The 20126-nt window shown below is 45.7% G+C and overlaps 1 protein-coding gene across 2 annotated transcripts in view; it reads left to right on the top strand.

Annotated features, from left to right (window-relative positions):
• Window positions 1–20126, top strand: part of MAP2K6 (mitogen-activated protein kinase kinase 6) — a 92987-nt gene that overhangs the window by 32984 nt on the left and 39877 nt on the right. Inside the window, exons 2-4 of one of the 2 annotated variants that reach the window (XM_048817794.2) lie at window positions 8980–9046; window positions 12238–12286; window positions 17851–17964. In XM_048817794.2, coding sequence (XP_048673751.1) covers window positions 8980–9046; window positions 12238–12286; window positions 17851–17964 — 230 coding nt within the window. The remainder of the gene's footprint in view (window positions 1–8979; window positions 9047–12237; window positions 12287–17850; window positions 17965–20126) is intronic. The other variant, XM_075119197.1, reaches the window with a different exon arrangement.

Below are 20126 nucleotides of genomic sequence, written 5' to 3'. Positions count from 1 at the left end.
CTGTTCCGACACCCAGTTGGGTCTGTTGGCGTTAAATTAATATCTGTGTCTGTGCAACTCCCTTCCTTCCCACAGCTAGATCCGGCTCCCTTTTAAGTCAGTGGAAAAACTCCAATTGACTTGATTGGTGCAGGATCAATCTTGCAGGGCACAGGGATGGGAGGAAGGAGACCTGGTTCTGTTCCTGGTTTTGCCACTGACTTCTCTGAGACCATGGGCAAGTCTCTGCACCTCTGTTTCCCTTCTTGCTCTCTGTCTGTCCTGTTTATTTAGCCTGTAAGCAGGGACAGTTTCTCACTAGGTTTATACAGCACTCAGCGCAAAGGGGCCCAGATCTCAGGTGGGGCCTCCTGACTCTGCTGTATTGGTTTTCAAACAGTGGGGTGTGATGAGATTATCAGGGACCCAAGGTGGGGTATAGGTTTGGGCTGGCCAGGTGCCCAGGTCAAAGCATGGCAGCAGCAGGGAAAGCATGCAGGGAGTCCCCAGCAGCCAGGGGAGGAAGGTAGGCCCCCACCTCCCCAGTCCCATTCCAGCAGCAGCCTGACCACTGGGGATTTCCTGTGTGTGCTCCTAGGTGCTGCCCTGCACTGGCCCAGATGCCCGGTCAGCCACAGACCTGCATATTTTAAATCCTCCAGAGCTTGTAGGAGCCTGCTGCTGCCCCTGGGCATGTTATCTGTTCTCTTCAGTGAGTTACTTTCTGCCCCGATGGGTGGGAGTTTTGGGGGGGCTGTTATGTTACTCCCATGGAGAAGGGAGGGCACAGTAAACCATTCGGGAGCCTCCGCTCTATTGTAATACAATTAATAATGAAGGTCGCCTTGGGTCTTGTCTTAGCTCTACCACTCCCACAAGCTCACACTGAGACAGTATCTTCCCCGTTCCATACCTCAGTTTGCCTTCTGTGAAACAAGAGGAACAGTAATACATCCCTGCCTCCTGAGAGGCCTACATGAGCAATGTTGGTGAAGTGCTTTGAGCCTTGGATTGAAGACCCTGGACCAGTGCCAAGTATTTATTCTATCTGAAGTTTGTCATTGCCTTGATTTCAGCAGAACACTTTGCACAGTAAAGTACTATTGATCGTGGGAAGGGGAAAATAATTTGTCCCTGAGTGCCTTGAATAAAATCAGAAGCAGAGCCGCATATAGATACCAGCAGCTCTCTTTGCTCCTGGTTATTAGATAACACTCCCTCCAATCCTAATAGGGAGGAGTGAAAACAGACCTTCCTCTTCCTGTGACGTTTTACCAGTGACCCTTAACACTAAATAGCAGAACATTGCCATGTGCCTATTGAATTTGGCTTTAATAATAAATTGTGGCAGAGACAGAACTGGCTAATATCCTCTGAAGGAAACAGGAGCATTTTGGAGTAAGAAACCCTTGACTTTGGATTAGATCAAAAAGAGCTTTTGGCCACGATGAAATGCCTGGAGGCTGGCGTACAGGATTTCTCTTTGGGAGCAGCTGTTTATTTTCTGTCCCAGTATCTGTGGGTAACAGACTCCTCTGTCTTTGCATTCTACACAACTACATTATTCTCTAGTAGGTTTCCTTTATTTTTCTGTGAAATATTAAAGTTCAGTGAATATTAATTTTTTTTTTAAACTTTAAACTTTTTTTAAACTAGCAGCAGTCATCTTCACCAGTGAGCCTATAGCAAATTGCTGGACTCTGGAACCAGATTAGCAAGACTATTGCATGAATGAGGTGGTGTTTTTCTTCCCCCTAGGAATGGTGCTTAAGACTTTCAAAGGAAAGCATTCAACCTGCTTGGGGTTTTTGTTTTGTTTTTTTAAGTCAGAGGAAAAATACTAATAATTTTGTTTTTTAGCCCTTACTTCATTCCCAGCCCCAGTTCCTCAGTTTGTGGTTTACGCAATGCCCCTGATTTAAAAGAAAGAAAAAAGCCAAAAGATAAAGCACTAGAGGATTACAGCCCTAAAAGCTAAACAACTTTGCAGTATCTTGGCTTATTACTGGCCACTCCAGTAATTACTGGCCTATTACTGGCCACTGGCAGTGATTTCTCTGCATCTAGACTCCACCCAGGTCTAAATACTTACGCTCCAGCTGAAGTGCATTGTAGGATGAAGATAATTTAAGCACATGCTTAAAGCTAAGCATGTCCTGAAGTGCGTTGCTAAGTAAAAGCCTCAATTCTCTTTATCCCATTGTCTTCCCAGCCTTGGCAGGGCTAACACAAAACCCTGAAAAAAATCTGTTCAGGCCCTTCCTTCAGGACACAATCCAGTCTGCAGTACAAAACATTCACAAAGTTAACACCCAAGCAACCCTATTATCCTGACCAAAGCAGCTGCAGAGGTCCAGAAGGCTGTCTTCTCATGTCTCACCACTCCGGGATGACCAACAGCAGCCAACTTGCAGCTCTCCTCCAACTGAACTCTCTCAACCCTTTATAGCAGTCTCCTGACCCCTTTCCTCAGCTGGCTGCGATAATCCGACAAAACTGGCTAGTGCCAGTGTCCCCCCACCCCAGCCCTTAAGAAAAGCAGGCCACCCACGTCCCATTCTTGGTACTTCAGAACCAACCTTGTTTCATCCTCTTCTCACCAATGCTGTTCTTAAAGCCCAAGCTCCTGGGGTTAGGTGATCGGGTCAGAATCTCAGTGGTCATTTGTAAAAATGAAATAAGATTCTAGCTCTCATGATTGCAGAGAAAAATGTGACCTAAGTGCAGCCTGAATGCTCAGAAACCAGGAGGGAAAGAAAAGGACACACACCCTTTCTTATTGATTGATTGATTTATTTTAAATCTAATTATTTTTAAGCCAATTTTATGCCTTTTGGCTGTTTGGGGTTGACAATACTCTTGCCCTTAACCAGGGATGCAAGCTGTTTGAGGCAGGGACCATGTTTGCACTCCATCTTTGTACAGTGCAACCACAATGCATTCCAGTCCCTGATTCTAGTTACTACTGTACTGTAAATAGTAATGCTGCAGAACAATTCTTTTTCTTTTGGTGTGTACCAGACTGCGTCAAACTTCATGTTTTAAAATTGCCTGAAAGCCAGATAGCCCTAGATCTTTATTTCCTGTACATACTACTCCTCCCTTCAAACTGTAAGTACAGTAGAATACATCCTTTTTATCGAGTTCCTTTTAGCTGTCTATAAGGAGGAGTCTCATCCTTGCTGCGATCAGCTAACAGAGAGAGGTGATCACAAGCACAGAATTAGTGAATTGCACTCATGTAGAACGGACACCAGTCACTAACTCTGTTGGCTTGCGTCTTTTGCTTCTTTTCATCTAAAGTGCATTTAGTGCTGGGAAAAGGACAATGTGTTTTTTTTATCACAATGTGTGTGTATCTGGGCAAGGTACCTCTTCTGGCTCTCTAAAGAAAGCACCTCAGGGGGTTATCAGTCAGTTTCCCTGGCTCACTCACTTCGTAACTGCTCTCTTGAGACTGATAAAAAGATGCCAGCTAATATAAGGTGGGTCCTGTCCAGGAGGAACTGGGCTGAGAGCCACCCAATTCCTCCCACACAGTTGGTGGAAACAACTATTGGTGGCTGATAACCTGGGGTAGATTCAAACCCGTGACCTAAAGGCCTTTTATCCTGGATCTGATCTAAAACCTCTTGAACATAACGAAAATAACATGGTTTTGTAGTCTGGGACTCAGGAAACCTAGTTTATATTCCCAGTACTGCCACTCATCGGCTGTTGGACTTTGGGCAAATCTCTTCATCCTTCTGTTTTCCTTCCCACCCTTGGTATATTTAGCTTACAAGCTCGATGGACAGGGACTGTCTCCTGCTGTGTGTCTGTACAGTGCTCAAGTCAATCTTGGCTGAGGGCCCTAGATGCTTCAAGAATACAGTTAGTAATAAAAATCAGTGGGTGGCTTTCCATTGGCTTCCCTGGGCATCGGATCAGGCTCCTTGTTAGCAATCTCTGTGCTATCCAGGCTGCCCCCGCATTGCTGTACCGTCTTGTTTGGTGGTAGCTACTGTGATAAATCAAACATTACACTTTGTATCCGTATAAAAATGATGATTCCTGGGTGCGTCAGAATGAAATGTCATCCGATTCAATCCGAAGGCTGGAAGGCAGATTGTTCATGCTGCACTCTAGACACCCTGTTGCGGGCACAGAGCTCCGGAGAGCAAGCACTTTGCATGTTGTAACAAAAGGAGTGAAGAAACTTTGTCTAATTCAGCTGAGAGGCATAAAATTGCTGGATTACAGCCAGGGACTTTCATTAAATACCCATGAGGTGAAATGTGGTGCGTGATGTAGTTGTTGTTGTTTGTTGTTTCACACACTAATACTGCGGGGAATTTGCTGGTGCTATGAGGGTGAATTCCTGCTGGTTTAATTCCATCCTGCAGTTCCACTTCTCCCAGTGCCACGGTGAGATCCATATTTTCTTTTGATCATTGTTGATGCTTTAACGTTAAACTAGGTCCATGTCTTGGCAGCTTTGTTAAGGGAACAGATTGTGCTTCAAAAAATGGCAGAGTTTCAAAATATTGTATTCTCTTAAGAAAGACAAGGAAAATAAACTCAAAACATGCAGAATATATTTCAGCAGAAGGCGGAAAGGCTTTTAATATTTATTTGGGTTTGGTATTTTGCTACTTTGTTCTTCCTTTGACACCACTTGTGAACCAAGATAAGATTAAATTCTGTACAGTCTGTTATGGTTCATGCTCAAATTAGGTTGATTTCCAATGGGTTAATTTCCATCCCTTCAGAACTGCCTAAAATATACTATGCTGAGATATTGGTACAGCATGTGTGATTCTGCAAGTAAATTAATGCAGGAAACAAAAAACAAAAATGGGTAAGAATCTGTGCTTGTTTTCACTTTTAGGTAGACCATTTGTGAGTGTTTTTGCAGCAGCAGGGGCTAGGATAGAGTGTTTCTCGATGACCGGTCTGTGAACTGGTGCCAGCCCCTGAGATCTCCCTGACGCAGTTTAGGAAGGCAGCAAGCCAGTCCCTGGTATCAAAAAGCTTGAGAAACACTGGGATAGACGATCAAGATGAAGACGAAGTAGCAAACCAGAAGAGGACAGATGGTCTTATGGTTAGGGCCCTACCAAATTCACAGTCCATTTTGGTCAATTTTATGGTCATAGGATTTAAAAAATAGTAAATTTCATGATTTCAGCTATTTAAATCTGAAATTTCACAGTGTTGTAATTACAGAGGTCCTGACCCCAAAAGGAGTTGGCGGGGGCGGGGGGGTCACAAGGTTATTGTAGGGGGCATTGTAGTACTGTTACCCTTTCTTCTGCACTGCTGCTGGCTGGGTGCTGCCTTCAGAGCTGGGCGCCTGGCCACCAGTCGCCACTTTCCAGCCGCCGAGTGCAGAAGCAAGGGTGTCAATACTGCAACCCCTCTAAAATAACCTTGTGGCCCTCCTGCAACTCCCTTTTGGGTCAGGACCCCCAATTTGAGAAACGCTGGTCTCCCCATGAAATCTGTATCCTATGGGATAAAAGCACGCAAAAGACCAGATGTCATGGTGGGGGAGACCAGATTTCACAATCCGTGATGCATTTTTCATGGCCGCGTATTTGGTAGGGCCCTGCTTATGGTTAAGAGGCTGAGATGGGACTGTGGAGTACTGGGTCCAGTTCCTCAGTGTCCCATAGACTCCTTCTATCACCTGGGGCAAATCGCCTCGTTTCAGTTCCCTATCTGTATTATGGGGATGGAAAACTAGGATTCTTATACTCTTTGTCTTTGGAGCCAAGCTTCCTCTTCCCCCACCATTAGCACCTTTCACAACGGAATATTAAGAGGCAGTCCCTGCCCCAAAGAGCTTCCAATCTAAATGGAGACCATAGACAGTCACGGACCCCATCAAAGTCAATGGGTGTGCCATGCAGGATGCATGGGGTTTCCCTGGTTGCATGCTTAGGGGCTAGGATAGAGGTTGCAGGCTGTGTCAGAGAGCCAGTGAGAGGAATTGTGAGGATGATCTAAGAGGAAGCAGAGAGACAGGGCTTTTTGGGCACTGAGCTTGCTGGAGTGGCAGGCTTGGAGATTTCTGAGGAAGGAAACTGCTGGTTGCTGTTTGTATCTCCTGTGTTCAAGGAAACAGGACTCTATACATTTTTTTTTTGGGGTAAATAAACAAGATTACACCAAAAGTATACCTGACTCCTCTTACTGATTCGTCAGCCTAATGGAAATAACCTATAAGAGCCTGAATTTTGGCTAACCACTCCAGCTGACGAGGCAACAATATGTACAGTGCCTAGCACGGCCCCAATCTTAGTTGGACCCTCTAGCTCAGGGGTGGCCAACCTGAGCCTGAGAAGGAGCCAGAATTTACCAATGTACATTGCCAAAGAGCCACAGTAATACGTCAGCAGCCCCGCATCAGCTCCCCCACACCCCGCTCCCAGCGCCTCCCACCCACCGGCAGCCCTGCCGATCATCGCCTCCCGATCAGCGGTTTCGTGGCACGCAGGAGGCTGTGGGGGAAGGGAGGGGAAGGAGCGAGGGCACCTCGGGCTCAGGGGAGGGGGCGGGAAGGGGTGGAGTGGGGGCAGGGCCTGTGGCAGAGCCAGGGGTTGAGCAGTGAGCACCCCCTGGCACGTTGGAAAGTTGGCACCCGTAGCTCCAGCCCTGGAGCCTATACAAGGAGCCACATATTAACCTCTGAAGAGCCTCATGTGGCTCCGGAGGTTGGCCACCCCTGCGCTAGCTGCTATTATAATACTAAGAAGACCAGAGATGTAATGAGCAGGGGTACTCTGCTAGGGTTACCGTATGTCCATATTTTCCAGGACATGTCCGGCTTTGTGGTTCTTAAATCGCCGTCCGGGAGGAATTTTTAAATATCTAAAAATGTCCGGGATTTTGCCATTATTATTTTTCCCCAAAGATGAGTTGATCAATCACGAAAGAGAGCAGGAGGACTTGTGGCACCTTAGAGACTAACACATTTATTGGAGCATAAGCTTTCGTGAGCTACAGCTCACTTCATCGGATGCATAGAATAGAACATGTAGGAAGAAGATAGATAGATTAGATACATACATACATACATACATACATACAGAGAACATGAAAAGGTGGAGTCAGAGGCTAATTAATGAAGATGAGCTATTATGAGCAGGAGGAAAAAAAACTTTTGTAGTGATAGTCAAGATGGCCCATTAGACAGTTTGACAAGAAGGTGTGAGGATACTTAACATGGGGAAATAGATTCAGTATGTGTAATGACCCAGCCACTCCCGGTCGAATATCCACGGCTGCTACTCTGAAACCAGTCTCTGTTCAAACACCTTCCCCTGGCCCCCATGGAGTGTCCTTCTTTTTTTTCTTTTTTTTTTTTTTTTGAATGTTCAAATATGGTAACCCTAACTCTGCTAATCTAATTACAGAAGCGTCTGCCTTTGTTTTTACCATTTTCCGTCTTCCTTATAGACCAACTGATGTCTCTTGGGAAATTTTTGAAAACTATTCATTATTATTCTCAATAATCTCTCTCTCTCTTAAGCTGTTCTGCTGGGTCTTGTCTTCTGTTTGCTTTTTTCTATTTCGACTTGAAGCTCTGTGGAACAGAGAACATGTCCTTTTCAAATGCAAGTTTGTAGTATTGTTTTTTAATTAATAATAATAATAATAAATAATATAAAGCAAGATATGTGCAATAGTTTCCAAGTAAATGTTTTTTCCATGAGGCTGCATTGCAGCCATCTGCCACATGCTGGAATGGCCTGTGGCAAACTGAGCAGGCTTGATCTTGTGTGTTCAAGCTGAGAAGAAAAAGATCTACAGTTAAAAAGTTGACTAGTTGCTTTAAAAGGGTCATTTTCAGTTCTGTGGGCATGCATCGTAACCCAGTGGCCCCTGCAGCCCTGGAATGCACAGATATTTATAGTCCTGCGTGTCAGAGCATGATGGTAGGGTGCGTCATAGGAAAATAAACTGAAACACGTATAAGTAAAAGGCTGAAAGAGTGTCGTGAACAGGGAGAGACACAGAGGTTTGAAAAAGTACAGTAATTGATGTAAATTGTTAGGTTAAAAAAGTCTAAATTAGGTGGCTGCTTTTTTGGGACCCAGTGTTTTATAACACACCCAAGCTGCATCTGTATGTTTATCCTGGGGGTTTGGTGACATGACTTATGTTCCCAGGTTATTTTGTCCCTGGATTCAGAACCTTGCTCTGAAATGTGACTATATGTTTAGCAATGGAAAGGTTCTCATATTGCCCTAGTCCACTGGACTGTGTCACCCTCTGTGACAATTACTCTAGGGTGAACTGCTTTAGAACTTGGTTTTAATTCTGTTCATGTTAACTCACTTTAAGAAAGGTTTAGCTAGCCAATGTGAACAAATACTGTTGTATATTTCGAGCCTAATTCTGCTCTAATTTTTGCTGATTTTACATAGCTACATTGACTTCAGTGCTTAATCCTGGTTGACACTCGTGTAAATGGCCCAGACGCTCAAAGGTATTAAGGTGCCTAAGTCCCATTGATTTCAAGGATCTGGGCCTATAAGATCAGAATTTGGCCCTATATTGTCAAACTCTGTTTAAAAAGATTCTATCCTTGCTTGCACAAGGTAAATAGGTATTTACACCCGGTATATTGGAACTGGTTTCAGTCTGAATTGAATCAGTTCAGGAAACATGGGAGCCAGTGTAGATAGGGCTTAAAAAGATGAGATGCCTTTCCCCTCTGCACTTTCACGAGGGCTTCGGTTGCCTGAGCTGTCGCCTGCATTCTGTGCTTGCGTGGGAGCTAGAACTGCCGGCCTGGTCACAGCTGGCTGAACAAAGGAACTTTATATTTTGAACTCTGTGCCCTGAATCTGCACCACCAGACTGAGCTGGTGTTTCTGTTAAATAAGGTCAGCCATGGTAGACAAACTGTGTTTTACAATTATAACCACAGAGGTTAACACCCCACCGCCTCCTTCACCCCCCCACATGGAAATCATCTCTCTTTCCTTCTGCCTCTTTCTTGTTTCACAGGCAAGAAGAGAAACCCTGGGCTGAAAATTCCTAAAGAAGCGTTTGAACAGCCACAGACAAGCTCTACGTAAGTCTCAAAAAACTTAGGGTTTATAAACACCCCCCCCCACACACACACAGTTAATTTTCTCTTTCATGTACTGCTTTGTCGCGTGTCTCAGTCAAAAGAACAAAAGGGGGTCTTATTTTAGCTGATGGTGTCACTTCTTTTGCGTGAATGAGTTAATAGATTCAGAAGGGACCATTGTGACGTGCTGCATAACATGAGCCAGAGAACCTCCCCAAAATAGTTAAGACAAGCTTTTAAAATAACCCCCCCAAATCAACACACTCAGAAGAGAGAGCCCGGTATTATTAGGGTGCCGTTTGCTGCACAGGGCAAGCCCTGCAGCTAAGGGTTGCTTGGCTTTATCAGCCTCCTTGAAGGTTAACGTTGATTATTAAAGCAGCAGCACCCACCATCCTGTATGGCTTGGGTATCTATTTGCATTGGCAGGTCTGCTCAGCTGATAGGCATAAACGGAAACACACAACGTGATCTGATCCCATCCATCAGCCCCTTCCTCGTGCTCATTCTGCTAATCCTCTGAAGGGTGAGCCCCTGGGGGACTGATTTTAGACAAGTCAGAGACACAGATGTTTGGGAAACTACATGGGGGAGGGAAAGGAATAGGTACATGGGGGAGAAAGCCCTGGGCTATAAAGTGGCCAACAGCTGAAGGGATGTCACGTCTCCCCCAGAAATATGAAAATTGTGGCTGATGCTCTTGTGGTCGTTGGGAGAGTAATTTAGATTTAAGTTTCTCTTAAGAGAACCTGTATTGTCTACTTGCTTGGAACTGTTGCTACTATAATATCCCTGGAGCTGTCTCCTGGATGGTTTATATTCAATACATTTGCTGGTATAGTAATGTTGCTTAGAGATACCTGTGTGGGATGGTTTATTTTGTTTGGGGAACTGGTAAAAGATAGCCCAGCAAAAGTACTCTTTTACTGGTATGAGCTGCGTCTGTACTAGAAAATGTTTGCTAGTGTACATCTAGACTGGTATAGCTATAGTGGCAAACCTTTTCTAGCGTAGACAAATCCCCAGTCAAATCAGTAGACATCAGATACTGCGACTATGCACTGCCCTGTACTGTGTGCCCTCATATGGGAATAATTTTATGACATTGATGAGATTCCAGAAACAAATTAGTTTAAAAAAAAAAAAAAAAGCAAACAATCCAACTGGCTTTTTATTCAGAGCTTAATTCAACTGCCTGATCAAAGGAGCAGCCCTGGTATGCCCGGGGGGGGCAGCCTCTCAGCCAATTAGCACCTCATGTAGGCCACAGTGTAAAAAGATGGTATGAAGGCCTTGATTTGCCAGGGCAATTCTACTTGGGCTCCCCAAGCTTATGTACAAGCAGGAAGCCTGACTTTTTAAAGTGTGTGAGCCGTGGTTTTAATAAATTAAAGAAGTTAGGCAGCACCAGAAAGGAGAAATTTGAGAAATCTGTCTCTGGGCAGATATACCTGATGCCTTCCCTTCCCCAGAGGAGGAGCATTTTCTGAGAAAGAGAACCATCCCCCACCTTGTCTTAACTATTCCTGGAAAGGATTAGTGTAAGATAAATGACAGGTTTCAGAGTAGCAGCCGTGTTAGTCTGTATTCGCAAAAAGAAATACTAGTGGCACCTTAGAGACTAACCAATTTATTTGAGCATAAGCTTTCGTGAGCATCCGATGAAGTGAGCTGTAGCTCACGAAAGCTTATGCTCAGATAAATTGGCTAGTCTCTAAGGTGCCACAAGTACTCCTTTTCTTTGTAAGATAAATGAAGGCTGCTTCAGGTTCTCTGTAAATTGGATGGGGTTCCTGCAGAGACTGTGGAGGAATCAGAGCTGGGATTCCCTTTTTAGCTGCCTTTATTTGTATTCTCGCTGCCTTGTGGAATCCTAGATGGAGCAGGTTTCCCTTAGCAGGACTGTGGAGAGATGTAGCTTTGCTTAACGATCATTTTAGGGTAAGTGGGACCCTGCTAATTGACCTGCGTGGGGCCTTGGCGTTAATGGGCTGCTGTTTTTTACAGTGTTGGATGTGAACGCTAAATAAAGATGTCAAGGGGGTGACAAGATGTTAACCTTTTTGCCTGGAGGCAGGTAGTAAGCAGTTAGATGGGCTATCAATCCTTATGCTTTAGGACACAGAGTACATCTACACTCCAAAAACCCCCCTTGTCGCAGCAAGTCTCAGAGCCCAGGTCAGCTGACTTAGGCTCATGGGACTTGCTGTATGAGGCTAAAATTCACAGTGTAGACAGTTCCCATGTGGGCTGGATCCCGGTCTCTGAAACGGGAAAGGGGGTGGGTCTCAGAGCTCAGGCTCCAGCCCTTACATTGCTATTTTTAGCCCTGTCATGCAAGCCCCTTGAGCCTGAGTCAGTCGACCCAGCTTCTGCCGCTTGCTGCCGCTGGGTGTTTTTTGCAGTGTAGATGTACTCACACTGATCACCAACTCAGAGGCCAGGGGTATTTCACAGTTCGGTGGATTAGGGCTTACTGCTTTCTTCTGATTTTTGTTTAAAAGCTCTACTGGGGATGTTCCTTCATCAGGGGAAGGGGAGGAAGAAAACAACCTGCCAAAAAAATCAGCCATGTCCTACTGAAAAATATTTTCCCTTTCTAAATGGAGAAAAGTCCTGAACAAAAGCATCGGGTCCCAACCTCCTTTTAGCCCCAGGTGCGTTCGGGGACAAATGCAACTTCCGAGACAGAAGTGAAACTGGGCTTGCGTTTTTCCTCTCTGCCTGTTTAATCTGTCCTGTAAACTGGCTAAGGTGGATTTGCTTCTCTCTGCCTCTCTTGTGTGTCCCAGGAAGTGGTTCCAGTCCCAGCCTCTCAAAGGGAGTACTCTGTTTGAATTCCTTGGCGCTGGAATTGGACGCAGGCTTGTGAAATTCCAACTCCAGCAACTTCCTTCCCGACACCTTTTGGGGTGACTTTGTGAACCATGGCAACATCTAATAGCACTGAAAGGCTAGGAAGCTAGCTCGGCTACTCTGGGTGACACTGCTGCATATACTGCATCGGGCTGCCGTCCCGTCAGTTTGAGGGGAACTTACACCCAGACCTCCCATTACTGAGTCCCATATCCACAGGGCAATAGCCCCTGGACTAGGGGCTCTGAAAGGCTTTGTCTCTTTGGAATATTATCTGTGTAAGGTCTCTGTGACTGATGCTTTCTGCATACTATTTTGTTCTTTCTCTTCCACAGGCCCCCTCGAGATTTAGATTCCAAAGCCTGCATCTCTATTGGCGAGAAGGTACAGTTACAAGCTATGGCAACCAAAGACTTCATATGTGTTTGCGTACACAGGGTCAGGAACTAAGTTAGGGGAGCGTGTTTAGAAAAATAATTCCTGGCTCTTGTGTGGGAGGGGTGCGACGATCTGAACGTGGAGGAGGATTGAAATCGGGTTTAGGGCAGGGCTTCCTGGCCATTTTTAAGCATAAAACCACTGATGTTTTCTGTCAGTACTCCCTAAATTATGTGTTTCTCCATTTCTTAGCATCTTTTGTGCTTTATCAGCTAATTCCGCTCCCCCTCCAAAAAAGAGAGACTGTTCTGGTGCATAATATGTATATTATCTTATGTTCATTGTGCCACTGTGTTAAAAGTTTATGTTCAATGCATAGAAATGGGATCATTATACATTTTAAAAGCCATCTCCAGAAAGTATTGTTTATCCATTCAGACTAAAAGTTTGTGGATTACATACTCTCTAGTGCCGTATCTTCAGTAAAATTGTTAACTGGAGAAATGGGTAGAAATGCATATTACATATTTGTTTATAAGTGTGTGACAAAAAATAGCTCAGATCGTTCAGTGTATTGAAATTATAGCACAAGGGATTATATGCATGTGTGTGAAGGGATATATGTCCATCCTAAATCTGTTTTCTAGGAGCTGTAAAATTTTCTACAGAATGAAAGCTTTCATTATATATCTCTCTGGTTTAGAGGATGGAGGTAGGTTCATGGTGGTGGTTTCCTTACACATATGTGTTTGGCAAAACGAGAGTAAAATTGTAAAGTCTTTGGGTCAGGGACAGCCTCTTTGTTCTATATTTTGTACAGCGCCTTGCACAATGGGGTCCTGGTTCATGACTTGGGCTCCTAGGCATTATCACAAATTCCCAGTGCAAATCATTATAATTATTATTATAATACAAACCAGGCTGTGCAGTTACAGTGGATACCAGCATGCTTCTAGAGTTTTTTAAGCAGGAGGTCATAAGCCAAGCACCCTCAAGCACCTTTACGATCGGTGTCCCCTTTAGCACTGCAGCCTCTCAGCCGGTTTTAGTTCTTGTCTAAGGTTATTTTCCCCCTTCCTAGGTTTTGATGAAACAGCCCTGCCCCACGGATGCACAGGGATGAGAAGTGTGCTGTCATGCTCATAGCTTGGCTGCTTTAGCTAGGCTGTAGCCAACAGGGACTTGGTCCCAGTCCAGAGCATCCGATGAAGTGAGCTGTAGCTCACGAAAGCTCATGCTCAAATAAATTGGTTAGTCTCTAAGGTGCCACAAGTCCTCCTGTTCTTTTTGCAGATACAGACTAACACGGCTGCTACTCTGAAAACTAAACTGGCTAGTGAGTCTTCTTGACCCAGAATCCCACACAATCAGAACCCAGCCTACTCCCTTCTGGCCAGTGTCAGTGTCGCAGCTGAAACGTTTCCGTATCATTTAGAGAGGGATTAGCCGCAGCTCATCGAATCTGCGTCGGCCTGTATTCACCTAATCCGGAAGTGAGATCAAGGAGCGTGTGAGGGGTCTTTTGTGTCAGCACATCTGTTAAAAAGCAGCCAGGCTCAGAGCTCGCATATGAGACTGTCCAGCTCCTCCTGTGAGCAAAGCAGCTCTGCAAAGCCAGCCCAGGGGAATGGCCTAGCAAGAGGCCATCCATAGGAGCAAATCCTTCTGTGGAGAAGGCCTAAGAGGTGACTCCCATTTGGTGCTCCAGGGAATAACCCAGTTTAATGAGAGTGACCTCATTTCCCTCTGCGACACGTGCAACATCCTTTAACCCTTGCCTGGCTTTTACATAATGCCCCCAACACCCCACGCTTAATGGGATTAATAGTAACATGTAGTCAGGGGCAAGGTGTTGATTGCTAAACCCTGGGTAATGTTAGTAGTTTTCTTCCACTTCATTCTCCCACCACCAGGATCAATACAAGCCAAGAGGACGCAACCCGAGAAGTTTACTTTTTAGATGGTCTGTGTGAGCCGTGGTGGTCACTTCTAATAACTGGAGTATTTGCCCTAGTTTAGTCCCACCCACCTGCCTGGCCCTGAGCTATTGTTCGGTGTCCTTGCTACGAAAGCAAGCTCCTCCTTCAGTGGCGGAGTTAACACTTGTATCCTCAGCTAGTGGTCTTAGCACACAGGGCGCTGCCCAGCTCACACAGAGGTGGACATGGAGTTGAGGCAGGGTTTTAAAATTCTCTGGAACTGGATGCAGGCTGAGGGTTTTTCCCAGAAGATTTTTCCTGGATGAGTTTTCTGGGAGCTCAGGCCACTAGCAGTAACGCATGATCTTAACTCTGGTGATCCCAAAGACTTCAGAGCGTTCCTGGACAATGTCCTTGTGACTGGAGTCGATGACAGTAATTGGCTAGGATCGCCTGCTGCTGCTGGTCCTGATGTGGGATACTGAGTCAGGGCATTATGCGGACCTTATGGAGGGACTCTGCTTAGAATGCTGGCAAAGAACTAGATTGGCTGCTAGGAATCTCCATGTGCCTCATAAGTGTGACTGACCTGTTCATTAGCCTTTCATTTGTGGGGGTGGGGATCCTCCTTATTGGCATCGGATGCCCCCATTTCTCTTACATAGCCTCACCTTTAAGGCAGCCCTCCCTGCGTCAAACCACTGAGAACCAAATGGGCTCTTGCTTCTTCAATGGCCAGAAGCTGATTGCTCCTCTGTAAAATGTAATAGCCTCAGAACAGCCCTAGATACTGTTGACCCACGAGGTGGGACATAGGGGAGCTGTGATCAAGTATGTGCGTGTACAGGCGTGCATGAACACCTCAAAACTGAGCTGGGTAACAACTTGACCTGAGGCTCTTGGAAGCGGCCTGATCACCTTGTAAATGGCCATTTTCTCCTAGCTCTAGCTGGAGCAGAAAGTAGGGTTTGTTTTCTTTCCCCATTTTTCCTGCTTCCCCTTGGATACTGACTCATTCCTCAGGAACAATGTCCCTAGCTCCAGCTGAGGTGTGAACTTCCACTGTTTGTTGCTGGACTGTTAACTTCAAAGCCTAGTTCCTCCCCTCTCCCCAGACGCTATTAAACAGCTTCCCCAAGTGCTCGGCCTTGGCATTTCAGTGAGGGACACCTCTTCTGGCTTTCACTCTGAAGACACTTGACTGGTAGGCCTAATGGATGAGGGGAGAGAGAGCCCACTCTCCCCTCCTGAAATATAATCAAAGCCAACTCAGTCATCCCCAACAGCTTGCAGGGCTATAGCCTGGATTGTCAACCTGGGGGAGGGAAGAGATCACACAGGCTTCAGCGAGCTCTGACCACCTTCCCTGGCTGTGAGGAGGATCCCAAATCTTTTTTTTTGCTGTCAGAACATGGCATCGCTGAAATATTGCATTAAAAGTACGGTGTGGGTGTGTACCTCTACCAGCAGGAGGGCAGAACAGTATGCATCTGATGAAGTGAGCTGTAGCTCACGAAAGCTTATGCTCAAATAAATTGGTTAGTCTCTAAGGTGCCACAAGTACTCCTTTTCTTTTTGAGAATCAGTCTGGTCTACTGCTGACTTAACCTGCCGTCTGAAGTTTTTGACTCCTTTCTTACATTGGAGGCTTTTCTTCATCTGTGCTGCTACCATGAATTTATATGTCTAAGATTCTAACCAGCGCAGGTCAGCCTGTCCCCAAATCAGATTCCGAGGAAAACAAGGACAGAGTCCAGTTCCATTTGACATCGTAAATTTTTCCAGGAAAACAAGAACGTGCAACAGCTGTTTTTATTAGAGTAAATGTCCCAGGAGCTTTAATAAGAGCACAATAAATCCAGGCAATAAATTGGTTAGGACTATCTCTTGCCACTGAACATCAGCCAGTTAATTTATTAGGTGATGTATTAGGTCATTAGCATTTTACGATATCTGTCATTGGGCGTTTGTCTCTCTTTCAAGTTTGAATTTTTATTTTCCCTGGCATAGCACTGGGGCTGGGAGATGGAAAGGGGGGTGCGGGATCTGCAGGTCAGGGGCTGGGAGATGGAAAGGGGGTGCGGGATCTGCAGCTCAAGGGCTCAGCGTCAAGTCAAAGAAATACCTGCTGCTAAAGTGATCCCTTGTTCCAAGAAAAGCGGTTCACATCCACAATCCCAAGAAAGAGGGAGAGAATTCCAAAAGGAGCTCTGCATGGAGGCAGAAAGACCGTGCTGGAAGGCGCAAAGAGGCAAGCGCTCATAAAATACAGAGCTCAAGCTTTTTTTTTTTAATATGGCGTCCCATGGAGGAGGGGGACTTGATGGGCTAGCAGTCAGTACCCTGGTAGGAATTAGCTGTCTCTGTCCCAGAATGCATTTGTCCTGCAAGGTTCCTTTAGGACATGATATCATCATGCTCCTGTTCCACAGGCTGTATTGTGTTCCCTAGAGTAGGCTACTTGTCCCTTTGCCTTTAACTTTGCTGCTAAATTTCAGAACGCTGCCTGAAAAAGAGACACAGGGCTCGTTTCGGAAGAGTTTGCATTAAACAGCAGGCACGGTGTTGGACAGAACAAGATGCTTGGATCCATGTTAACACAAAAAAAGCTAGTGAGGGCTGGTTTTACAGTAAATGTAATTGTGACCAAACAGCCCGCGTCCAAGGTGTGCGGTAACACAGTGCGTGCGCCCAAGCTCTCGGAACCCTCTCCGGGTAGCACTTTGCAGGCGGCAGATTTTCCGCGGCTCAGGTAGAAAGCGGTGTGGGATTATGTGCTGTGAATCAGTTCATTATAACCAGTCGCTTTCAGCAGGACGGTTGACTTCTGCGGTGGGGCGTTCAGCCGGCTTGAGCAGCGGAGACCTATTTCAAAACCCAGAAATAATAATGAGCAAAAATACAGCCAGTGCACAATAATGCGTCGAAAAGAAGAAGGGGCAGGGCAGAAGGCAGAGCTGAAAACAAAGTCGTCCTTTAGGCAAAGCCAAGAGAAAGCAATCGGTAACGCTAGACAAAATAAATCTACCGAGGTTTAAAGTGGCACTCTCAACTCCGATCTGGCCCCGATACAGGTTTGTAGACACAAGCTTTTCAAACCCTAAGACCATTTGGAAACACTTCCTTGGATTATTTTTTTAAAGACATTCCCATGGGAAGAGTTGTTTCAGCATTTTCCGGCAGCGTTTTCAATGACCATTGCAGCACTGAGAACCTGAAAGTGAAAACTGACTAAATGAAATGGGAACTGGCTTGATTTTCCTTGCCTAAAATTTAGGAAATATAACTGAAAAGGTTGGAAAGTCCATTCTTAAAACTGTTTCAGCTCCATGTGAGGTGCTGTTAGTCACACAGGTGAGGGCTGCACCACTGTAGTGATGTACCTCTTCTGGGGCCTAGCTAATCCTCACAGCACTCCTTGGGGGTTAGGGTCAGTATTCTTATCCTCATTTTACAGATAGGGAGACAGGCTAGAGAGGGGAAGGTCATCTGCCCAGTACCACCAGTGGGAGCTGGTGTTCAAGCAAGGCCTAGATCTTAGGAGTTCCTGACTTCCTTTATCACCCTGTCCATGGTGCCTTCAGTGAGGAAAACCGCTGCACCTGTTCTGTTGCCTTTGGCCTTTTTCACGGTGGTCTTTTCCTCCCACAGAACTTTGAAGTGAAGGCCGATGACCTGGAGCCGATCTCTGAACTGGGCCGAGGTGCTTACGGGGTGGTGGAGAAGATGCGGCACATGCCTAGCGCACAGATCATGGCGGTGAAGGTAGGGTGAGACTCCTAAGGTGTTTTCTATGTGTGTATGTGTGCTGACCCGTCAGGCTGTCCTCAACATAAGCTTCCACTCTTACCTTCACTCGAGTAGGCGTTAGTCTGACAAGGGACTTACTCTTTCCATGTGGAGGTGCTGAGATGGACAGGACATTAAGCCTAATTCAAGCCCAGATCTACACTTGGAAAAAAGGTGTGTTTTTCAAATGTGACCGCTGACATGTTCAAAAATCCTAGTGTAGACAGGGCAAGTTATTCATCTGCACACCTAGGACTTTAAAATGCCTTAGCTCTGGTGTTTTGAAAGTACACTTCTTTTCTTAGTGGAGATATACACTCTGGCTTACAGGAACTCCTCACTTAAAGTCATCCCGGTTAACGTTGTTTCGTTGTTACATTGCTGATCAATTAGGGAACATGCTCGTTTAAAGTTGTGCATTGCTCCCTTATAACGTTGTTTGGCAGCCTGCTTTGCAGGCTCCTTGCAGCGAGCTGGTTGAGGCTTGGAACCAGGGTGGACCGGCAGCCCCCCTATCAGCTCCCCACTCCCCTAAGTTCTCTGTGCAGCAGCCGCCCAGCAGGCTATCAAGGGCCTGCAGTTCAGCTGTCCCTCCCCCCTACTGCCCTGTGCTGCTCCTGTCCCCTGCCTTGGAGCTGCTCCCCTAGCCTCCTGCTTGCTGTGTGGGGGTGGGGAAGAGAGGGGCTAATGTCAGGGTGTCCCCCTCCCCCTTGCTCCTGCACCCCGCTTACCCCATCTCCATAGAGCAGGGGGACACAGGACAGGGCTCAGGATGTAAGGAGCTTCCTGGTGGCAGGTGCGGTCTCAGCTTGTTGATTAACTTAACAAGGCAGTGTACTTGAGTGGGTCAGCGTACTTAAAGGGGAAATGCCCACACACACACACACACACACACACACACACACACACGGTGTGTGTCTCTGTCTGCCATGCTGTCTCCCCTCCCTCCATTCCTGCTGCCTTGTAGAGTGTGAGGCTACATTAACAACGAGTTAACCCTTGCGGGCTCAGCCAATTGCTAGTTCATCATTTAGCAGTAAGGCATTCCCTGGGAAATATCCCACCCTCTGACTCCACCCCCTCAACCAAGCTTCACAATCATCATTGCTGTGTACAGTATTAAATTGTTTGTTTAAAATTTAGTGTGTGTGTGTGTGTGTGTATATACACACACACACACACACACACAGTGTCTTTTGTCTGGCAAAAAAAAATTTCCCTGGAACCTAACCCCCTCTATTTACATTAATTCTTATGGGGAAATGGGATTCGCTTAACATAGTTTCGCTTAAAGTCTCATTTTTCAGGAACATAACTACAACATTAAGTGAGGAGTTACTGTAGTTTGAAAACCAACTACAGCAGGTGTGAATTTGTCCCATTAAATTGGGAGGATCCATGTTTTGCACTGCAGGCCACTTAACAGGAGCCTAAGTGTCACATATAATTAAGAGCATCCACTTTTAATAGGCATGTGCAGACCATGGAGATTCCAGAAGACTTGTGGGTGGATGAAGATGCACCACATCATACAAGGAGATGCATTCTCCACAGGCTGTACGTCCCTATTAAGTGTAAGGGCCTTTCCTTTGGCCTCGGCCTCCCCCTGCGTTAGAACTTTAGGAAGAGGTGAATTTCTCTTACTGCAAACAGAACAAAAGGATGCAAGGAGTGTCTGTGTGCACTGTTTATGTATCCCGTCTCCAAATTTAACATGACATTTTTGGGGGGCAAATGGGGTAATCTTTGTTGTAACCCCTCTGACTGAGGCAGTAATTGCAATACACTCTGATCTGAGCCCTGTATTGTGAACTTTACCCATTTCCGTTCATATTAACCTACGTTCATTTTATTTTATCTTCGTCATCATTTCATGGGGTTGCTCCTCTGCATCTTTAGTAATCCATGGGTGGGTATGTATGTATTTATACACCCCCCCTGGCCCCAAGTAAATAGTACCTGTAATAAAAGTACCTTCAGGGACTTTTGGTAGTTGACAGCTCTTTAATCTATCAGAAAAAGGCATAACAAGACCCAGTGGTTGGTACCTGAAGTGGGACACGTTCAGATTAGAAATAAAGCCCAATTTTTTAACATTGTGGGGAATTAACCACTGGAATACTTGATGTAGGAATGTG

The sequence above is a fragment of the Caretta caretta genome, chromosome 14 (genome assembly GCF_965140235.1).
Source record: "Caretta caretta isolate rCarCar2 chromosome 14, rCarCar1.hap1, whole genome shotgun sequence".
NCBI classification, from domain to species: Eukaryota; Metazoa; Chordata; order Testudines; family Cheloniidae; genus Caretta; species Caretta caretta.
This window is presented reverse-complemented; position numbering and strand designations above follow the sequence as displayed.